The 9551-nt window shown below is 23.7% G+C and overlaps 2 protein-coding genes across 3 annotated transcripts in view; one reads left to right on the top strand and one right to left on the bottom strand.

Moving 5' to 3' along the window:
* The first annotated feature begins 279 nt into the window (after nucleotides 1-279).
* LOC102671286 (nuclear pore membrane glycoprotein 210) lies at nucleotides 280-7422 on the top strand. The gene is made up of 14 exons (XM_006624049.2): nucleotides 280-461; nucleotides 636-907; nucleotides 1058-1275; nucleotides 1360-1500; nucleotides 1609-2198; nucleotides 2271-5031; nucleotides 5118-5453; nucleotides 5563-5781; nucleotides 5856-6111; nucleotides 6183-6424; nucleotides 6525-6674; nucleotides 6781-6907; nucleotides 6989-7045; nucleotides 7142-7422. Exons 1-14 carry the CDS (start codon nucleotides 280-282, stop codon nucleotides 7330-7332), a joined length of 5742 nt encoding a protein of 1913 aa, XP_006624112.1. The 3' UTR covers nucleotides 7333-7422.
* Nucleotides 7423-8021: 599 nt separating this feature from the next.
* LOC102671552 (translocon-associated protein subunit beta) overlaps nucleotides 8022-9551 on the bottom strand; it is a 2218-nt gene continuing 688 nt past the window's right edge. Inside the window, exons 1-4 of one of the 2 annotated variants that reach the window (XM_006624051.2) lie at nucleotides 9256-9445; nucleotides 8728-8872; nucleotides 8328-8642; nucleotides 8022-8253 (exon numbers count right to left, since the gene is read on the bottom strand). In XM_006624051.2, coding sequence (XP_006624114.1) covers nucleotides 8137-8253; nucleotides 8328-8642; nucleotides 8728-8871 — 576 coding nt within the window. In that variant the 5' untranslated portion in view covers nucleotide 8872; nucleotides 9256-9445 and the 3' untranslated portion in view covers nucleotides 8022-8136. Of the gene's footprint in view, nucleotides 8254-8327; nucleotides 8643-8727; nucleotides 8873-9255; nucleotides 9446-9551 lie in introns of those variants that run through there. The other variant, XM_006624052.2, reaches the window with a different exon arrangement.

Consider the following 9551-nt stretch of genomic DNA (forward strand, 5'->3'; position numbering starts at 1 on the left):
AATTGAATATTTTTTTATCATTCTTAAATATCATTTATTTTTTTAAGTTAAATTTTTTTTTAATAAAAAATTAATATTAATCAATAATAAAAATATAAGAAATATTGAAAATAAAATATTATGTTTTTCTTATTATAAAAAAATTAAATTAATATAATATAAATATCGATCATGAATATCGATAATTATCGATAATTATCGAAGAATATATTCTGATTCTGATTTAAAATCTATTTAGAGATTGTTCAGTAGATTGCCGTTGATACACGTGAAAAAATTATGGTTGGATTTATAATTTTATCCTTAAAAATAATGTTTTTCACGGTTTTTTTTATTCTATTTTCTATGATATCAGATGCCACAGTACATAGGTTAAATGTTCCCAGAGTCTTATTACCAGTATTTAATGATTTTGCTGTAAATTTTACACTTGAAGTTACTGATGGTGCTTGTTATCAATGGTAATTCCTTTTTTTCACAATTTATTTATTGTTATTTTATTGTTTATTTATTCAAAATTTTTATAATGAAGAATATTTTTATTATTAAAATAAATAATTTTTATTTTGTTTTGAATAAATTGTAATTTTTAACTCTATTATAATATTGTATTTAAAATTAATTTTATCCAACAGGTCAACATCACGATTAGATATTATTCAATTAATTCCTATAAATGAAAATGTTGAAAGAACTTGTTCTTCTGCTATATTGATACAAATAATTACAAGAGAATCTACTCGAAACACTGCAATAGTATTGGCTGAAGATGTTAATAATGGTCAATTTTTAAGATGTGATGTTATAGTTGATGCAATTTTTTCTTTAAATCTTGTAACAACCACAAGAGAATTATATATAGAAGAAGCACCAGAAGCATTTGAAGTCCGTGCATATGATGAACAAGGTAAAAATTTTCATTGAAATTTTATATATCTTTAAAATTACAATCTGAAAATTCAAATAAATTTTTAAAATATGCATATTATATATGCATAATATATATATAATGTATATTAAATATGTATAATATATATATGCAATATTTTTTTCATAGGAAATGAATTTACGACTCTTGCTGGAGTAGAATTTCTTTGGAGCATAGATAATGCTGATAAACATATGTCAGATTCTAAAATACCAAATGATGTTTTAAGATTCATGACTTATCAAGAATCACAATATGAAACTCCAACAACAGTTGCTGCATTAGATGCAACTGGTAAAAAAGGACATATTGTATTATTAGAAGGAATAAAAACTGGTACAGCAAAGGTATTAACATATTTTATACATTAATTTATATTAAATATAAAATTTCTTAATTAAAATAATTTTACAAAAAATATTTCATTGTAGGTTTCTGTGAAATTACCTTATTTAGAGTATAAACATGTTCCACCAATAGAAGTTGAATTAATTGTAATAGCTAATTTAATTATCATTCCATCAGATATAACAGTTATGGCATATGACAGTTTTAAGTACAAAATAATGCAAGTAAGTATATTGTACTTATTATATGTTTTAAATATTAATATTATTTATTATTGTAATATTATTATATATTGTATTATATATATTTATATTATTTATATATTGTAATAGGCTCGTCAAGGTCGTTTAGAAGAAATAAATTTACCATCTAGCCAATATTATTTAGAAGCAGAAAATCCTGATATATTAGAAATTGATAATGATCATGATTTTGCATATGCTAAATCTTTAGGACGTACTAAAGTATTTTTACATGATAAAAATGTTCGTGATGAATATCCAGTTATTTTACCATCTGCTACAGTTAATGTGAATGATGTAGCTTATATAACTCTTGCTGTTTTACCCAATAGAAATTGGGGTTTAATACTTGGTCATACTCATGAAATTGTAATTGAATTGTATAATAATAAAGATCATAAATTTCACATTGGAGAAGGAGTTGAAGTATTAACAAAATTAGATGAACATTATTTTGAATCAAAATTGATAACACAAAATGGTACTTATATTATTGGTGTACCTATAATGTGTGGTACAATGACCATTGAAGCTACTCTTTATGGTATAATTGATAAGCATGGTAAAAAAATTTCATTTGCTTCACATCCTACTACAAGAGCTGAACTTTCAATTCATACTTCAGTTATTGTACAACCTAAAGTACTAGCTGTTCCATGGGATTTTAAAGCTAAATCAAGGTTATTATTTATAATATATTACTTTCTTTTTATTATTAATAATATTTTTATAAAATTTTATTTTATTACTAGGTATGATATTGTATTAAAAGCAAATGGAGGAGATGGATCATATGTATGGTCAAGTAAACATCCTTCAATAGCAACAATCTCTCAGAATGGAGGAATAAGAATTTTAGCATCAGGAGCAACAGAAATAAATGTTGCTATGACAAGAAATCAGTATAATAAGGATACAGCAAGAGTATATGTATTACCTCCTTCCAAATTAAAAGTAATTGAATATAATATGGAAATTGCTGTAGAAGAAGTGATTTATCTTCACATTGCATTGTATGGAAAATTAATTAATGGAACAGATTCCAAAGAAATTCCTTTTAATGATTGTAGAGATATTAAATTTGAAACATACATTCCAAATGGTAATTTTATACAAAATGATAGTAAAATCATAGAACCTGTAGGAATTGCATGTACTGTTATAGCAATCACTAGTATAGATATTGGAACATCTGAAATAACAGTAGTATATAATGCTAACGGTCAATACTTGACTGATAATATTACTGTATCAGCTTATGAACGTTTAATAGCAATACATCCAAGTAATAAAGAAAGTTTATTAACAGTGGGCTCATCAAGAAAAATAGTTTTTAAAGGTGGACCTCATCCTTGGTCAAACAAGCCTCAAAGTTATTCACGAAAAATTCAAGTATCTGAAAAAAAAATTGCTGAAGTAATAGAACGTGCAGATTTATCAACTGGATTATATGATATATCTGTTTTTGAAGTAACATGTCGTTCTCTTGGAGAAGTAGATGTAACATATATAATTTCAAATATTCCTTTATTACCAAATTGTAAAAATACATATGCATTCGAAACAGTGAAGATTATTTGTGGCAAACCTAGACATATTTATTTTCAACCTGAATTTAAAGATAGTAAAAATTGTCCTATTAGTCTTAATACAGAAAGAATAATGGCACATAGCGATAAAAATTTAAAACTTATTACAGTAGTAAAGGATGAAGAAGGTAGAATTTTCGATAATATTACAAGTTTACACATTGAATGGAATTTAAAACCTTCAACTATAGGTTTTGTAGAAATGCCTTCTGGTTCTATAGAAGAGACAATTATGGATATGAATGTTATTTTACCAAAAAATTATTATCAAAATATCATTTTTAAGAAACATACTGGTGCTCTTACATTAACTGCTACAATTACAGGTTATCAAAAATATATATTAAATAAATTAAAAATAATACCTGAATGGCCACCTTTTGCAATTGAAAGTGAAAGAAAAATATATGAAACTCCTCTTATAGAAACTTCTATAGAAGTAGTTTTAGTTAATGATACTAGTATTATTCCTGATAAATTAATGGTATTAAATGATCCTACTGCAAAATATTATTTACAAGTAAGCCAAGGTTCTGGATATTATGAATTTGTATTAAATGTAGATGATATTGCAGATATTAGATATATAGAATCAACAAAAGCAATTAGTCTTACTCCAAAAAAATCTGGAATACTTTATTTATCTTTAGTAGATCTTTGTTTACCTTCTAAACCAGCTGAAGCTATAATTGAAATACAACAACTTGCAGTAATAGAAATAGAAACAGTGAATAAAATTGAAAAAGGAAAATGCATAGTAGCTGCATTGAAACTTTATGACACAAATGGTCATGTTATAAAATTACCATCTTTAAATGCTTTGGAATTTAAAGCAGAAATTGATAATGAATGTATAGAAGTTAAACAATTACCTGCTAATGAACATGGTAATTCTCCTTATGATCAATTATTATATATGATATATGGAATGGCAGAAGGAGAATCTCAATTAACTTTTATCAGTAAAGGAGGTGAAAAAGAAGTACAGAGTGAATCAGCAACTATTCAAGTCTTTCTTCCTTTGAAAGTTTCTCCAAAAAATTTAACAATTTTAGTAGGAACCATTTACCAAGTACAAACAATAGGAGGTCCATCAAATGCAGAAATTGAATTCTCTACACAAAATAATGATATTTTACATATTGATCATAATGGTATATTTGAAGGAAAATCAGTTGGCCAAACAAAAATTATTGTTAGAGCTATTGGTCTTAATGCTAAAGGCAATAAAGTTATTCATTCTGAGGATTATGCAGATATACATGTATTATATCTTGAAGGAGTGAAAATCATTGTGCCAACAAGTAGAGTAAAAGTGGGTGCAACATTTCCACTTTGGGCTTTTGGTATTCCAGAACATTTAACTCCTCTTATTATAGGTTCTATGCAATTATTATTAATTTTTACATGGTCATCTAGTGATTCTAATCTAATTACATTACATAATATGTATGAAGGTACTGGTATTAATATTAGATATCAAAATGAAGTATGTTTAAGAGCCAAAGCAATAAGTCCTGGATTAGCAACTATTTATTTAAATGTTACAATGCCATCCAATATGTTAGCTGGTTTTAAGAATGATGTAACATTCACTACATTTGTAAAAATTGAAATTTTTGAAGAATTGCGTTTAACGCATTTAGGATTACCATTTAATGCACCAGTGATATTAATGTCTCCAAACTCTATTTTAAAATTACAAACAAATCGTGACAAATATGGTTCTACAACTTATAAAGTATTATCAACTTTACATGGAAATGATTCAATGGATTCACATGCTTTAACACCAACATCTAAAACTATTTCTATTGATAAAAATGGCATCATAAAGGCTGGTGAAAATTTTGGAAAAATAGTTATTTCTATTACAAACACAGAAACATATAATTTAAAACAGGCAATAACTATTATTGTTGAAGTAAGATTTGTAAGATTATATTATTATATTAAAATGTAAATCTAATTAGAAAAATTTTAAAAATTTATATTTTAATTTATTTATAGATTAAACCTATTCATTATATGATGTTATCTCTGAAATCAATTCTACGAATTCGAAATGGAGAAGAATTAAATATGTTACCCAAAGGTATGGAATTAGATTATGTTCTTGAATATTATGATAATGTTGGAACAAAATTTCATGCTGCTGAGGTTAATGCTGAAACTATATTAAATCGAGCTGATCTTGCATCATTTATTAAAAATTCTGAAAATGTAGTTACTGTAAAATTTATTGAAAATGGAGATCTTATTGTAAAAACATATAATGAAAAATATCCTAATGCAATGTTTGATTATGTACATATGATGATTGGTGATATAGTTTTTCCTACAAAGGTAATTTAAATAATTATTTTAACTATATTAAATATTATTGTTTAATACTATAATTTTTTAATTATATATTAAATAATTATTTATAATTTAAATTTATGATACATTATAGACTACACTAACAGTGGGTGATATAGTATGCTTTTCAATGCCACTTCTATCTCCTGATGGTGATCCAGGTTATTGGCAATCTTCTGCTTCTGAAATATTAACAGTAGATCCCATTACAGGAATAGGTCGAGCAAAAAATGTTGGTTATGCAGTAGTAAAACATAGTCTTGCAACTCATATGCAAGGTGAAATAGAAGTTCATATTCAATCTATTGCAAAGGTATTGTATGGAAATTATTAAAACTTATATTAATGTCTTTTTAAATTATTATTTACATTATATTATAAATGCAGATATCAATTGTTCCATTAAGAGGTCGAAATATTACCGGAACTGAGACATTTAGCGTTCCTCTTGTACTTAAAAGTAAAGATGAACAAGTAAAAGAAAATAATGTACTATCTAGAGGATTAGGTGGTTGTAGAACATTCAATTTATTTATTTTAAATTCATTTCCCTACACATGTAATATACAATTTGTTTCATCGACTTCGTCTATCGGAGTGAAAGATCTTTTTCTTATCAAACCGCGATTTGATATTACAACTGGTATATTAATTTGATTTTATGATGCAACAGATAATATAATATATTAATTATTTTCAAACTGTTCATTATAGGTTTTTATTATTGTGATATAATTCCAATGGGTTCTCCAAATATAATTTCTAGTACACTAGAAAATCGTATTCAAATAAGTGCACAAAGTAAAGATATTGAAGCTGTACCCTTAGAAGTAACATATCTTCCTCCTGTTTATGTTGATGCCAAAGAAATTGTTTTTATTTATACTCATTCTCAAATTATTCCAACTGCAACACTTGAGATATATGGATTGCAATCTGTATTAGATCATCTTACTGTAAGTTTAACTTTTTATAAAAATTGAAATTATTTTATAATAAATTAAAAGACGTTTTATGAAATTTGAAAATATATTTATTTATATTAATCTTCTATAGATTGATGTACCAGATGGAATGACTGTAAGTGTTCGGCAATACATTTCAAAATCTACAGTGCAATATAAACTTCGTTTAATGCATAATCATGAAGAAATTCAAGGTCAAAAAGTTGTTATTGCAAATGACATTACAAAACAAAATATATCTGTAAGTAAATATATATAAAAGATAAATAACTTTATAATCATCAATTATATCAAACTTTATAATTCATACATATATATAATTGATAATTTTTTTTTGTACATGTAAGCTTTTTGTACGTGTAACAAAATATGAAAATTTCATCCCATTATCTGGAATTCATTGGGTTGATTATATGTATTTTCATCGTTACACATTTGGAACATTTGCTGTTGTTGTAATTACTTTTTTCTACAGTAAGTCTTTTTTAGATTAAAATTAAATTTTATAATTTTAATTTATTATATTTTTTAAATGTTTTCTATCTTATTTTGCAGTATGGAAAAATAAAATAGCGAATATTGATTTAAATATAAAGAATAAAGCGGTTTTTGGTATGTATATTATTTTAATAATATAATTTTTTTTACATCTAATAGTTCTAATTTTACATCTAAATAGTTATTTAATTAAAATTAATTTTTTTATAGTTGATAAATGTCCACCACAATTAAAAAAAACAAGTACTCCATGTTCACCTACTTTACACACTACAAACATATCAATTCCACGAAGTCCAGTTAGTCCAATAAGACCATTTTCTGCATTTGATCCTGTTTATGGTGATCCTCGTGGTTCTTATTCACCAACTAAACGAAATAGGTCATTGAATACTTCATAAAATATAATAGAATTTTAAGTTAAAAGTATATTGTATTTATAGAATTATGAATATTAACATAAATTTGTAAACAAATATTCAATTATCAAACTGGTGCCTTATTATCATAAATTCATTTTTGTTAGAAAATTAATTACTCTTTATGTTGTTTTCATGATTAAGATACTTTGCATATTAATGAGATATAAGAAAATGTACATTTTGTAATATATAATTTATATAATTTTATATACAGTAGAATATATACAATAAGTTGCAGTTATGCAATTATACTTTAAATATAGGCTGATTATTTTAGAAATGTAAAATATGTGATTCCTAGTCATAATAATTTATATATTAATGTCATATTTTATTCATACAATTAAAATATAGTACATATATAATACATATATAATTTATATGTATATTAGTAATATATATATAGTAATATATGTTAGGTATATAGTAATATATATATATTTCTTTATAATTTTTAAACATAACTTATCTTTTTTAGTGATTAAACGATTTTTTTTACATTTTGTTACATATATTGATGTCACAATTATGTTTAATTATTTGTACAGGATAAAATTAGATAATATTTATTAAATATAAGATTATATAAACTGTATAAATAAATGAAATAATTTTTAATCTTTGTATTTTACATATCTTAGATTAAATATAAAAATAAAAAATATAAATGTTATTTATAAATAATATTTATTATAAAAGTAAATGTATACAGAAAATAGGATAGTTAAATTTTTTACAACAATATGAAAAAAGTTTTTTGAATGATTTAAAATAAATATATGATTAATGTTTCTTTGTAGTTTTAAGCAATTTTTCATATTTGCTCTTACTAGAATACCATAATGCAAAAGGAATAGCTAATGATGGTAATGTCATTACTGCAAATGCAGCCCAGTCAACCTAAAAAATATAAATATTTTATATTTTTATCATTATATATACACAATATAATTTTATAATCAATAATAATTTACCACATGTGAAGAAAATTGTTTATCATAATCTCTAAATGATACAATTACTGCTTCACCAGGTTCACTACTTGCAGCAAATTGTAAACTAGGAGCATCTTCTTTACGTCTATATAAAACTTCTGCTGATGTGAAATTAAAGTATCCAAATTTACGTGGCCTCACAACAACTGTATGACTAACATTTGTATAAGGTGGAACACGATCAATTCTTGCATTTAATTCTCCACTAACATGAGTAAAATGATCAGGATGAAAAGAATTATCTGTGATTTCAACTTCTAAAGCAGCTGCACTTCCAATATTATAAACTGTATACTACAAGTAATAAATTTTTTATTAAAATAAAGAAATTATGCATAAATTAATATTAATATATAAATTTATACATTTTAATACTTACTTTGATTACAATATCCATATTTTCTACAAGATATTTATTAAGTAATTGTTTAGATATTAATAATCTTGCAGTTTCTTCTTCTTCTTCTGCATATGTAGTAAAAACAAAAGCAGCAAATGCTGCAAATATTATGTACCACCTCATGCTAAAAATTATATTATTTATAAAAATAAAATTATGTACCATTTTTAATTTATTAGGATAATATAATTAAAATTTTATATATAAGTATATAATAATAAATTCAATTTTTATAAAATTTATTAATATAATTTATAAATAGTTTAGTTTATTTATAAAATGCTAATCTATATTATTTGAAAAATTTAAATATTATATATGATTAAAAATTATAATTTTTATGTTATATATTTTAACAATAAATTATTTTAATAATTTTAATAATATAATCATTTATTGTTAAAATATATAACATAAAAATTATAATTTTTTTATATATTAAAGAAAATAAGAATAAAGAAAATTACATAAATGTAATATTTTAATTATTTATGAATATCTTTTTACCTTTTTTCACGATTGATTTCGTGTCACTTACGACAACGAAATAATTATTTCATAAGAAGAACAATATACATTTGAGAGAAGTGCCAACAGCACATACTTTCATGCCACGTTTCGTCAAAGAAAAACAGAAATTTGCTGGCAATTAATTTCCGGTAACGGATGTTTAATAAAATGGCGGTGAAAACAAATTAACGTTCGTTTAGTATATATAAAATTTTTTCATAGAGGAAAAATATTTCAATAATTTATATATAATATTTATATATAATATTGTATATCATATATATAATTAAAAA

This window comes from Apis dorsata, unplaced genomic scaffold (genome assembly GCF_000469605.1).
Source record: "Apis dorsata unplaced genomic scaffold, Apis dorsata 1.3 scaffold_988, whole genome shotgun sequence".
In the NCBI taxonomy this organism is placed as follows: Eukaryota; Metazoa; Arthropoda; class Insecta; order Hymenoptera; family Apidae; genus Apis; species Apis dorsata.

Bases quoted from the DNA above. Each gene is read 5' to 3' on its own strand.
- LOC102671286 (XM_006624049.2), top strand. From the start codon at position 280: ATGGTTGGATTTATAATTTTATCCTTAAAAATAATGTTTTTCACGGTT. The intron at 908-1,057 runs GTAAAAATTTTC...TTTTTTTCATAG, and splicing joins CCGTGCATATGATGAACAAG to GAAATGAATTTACGACTCTT. The intron at 6,675-6,780 runs GTAAGTAAATAT...TGTACATGTAAG, and splicing joins TTACAAAACAAAATATATCT to CTTTTTGTACGTGTAACAAA.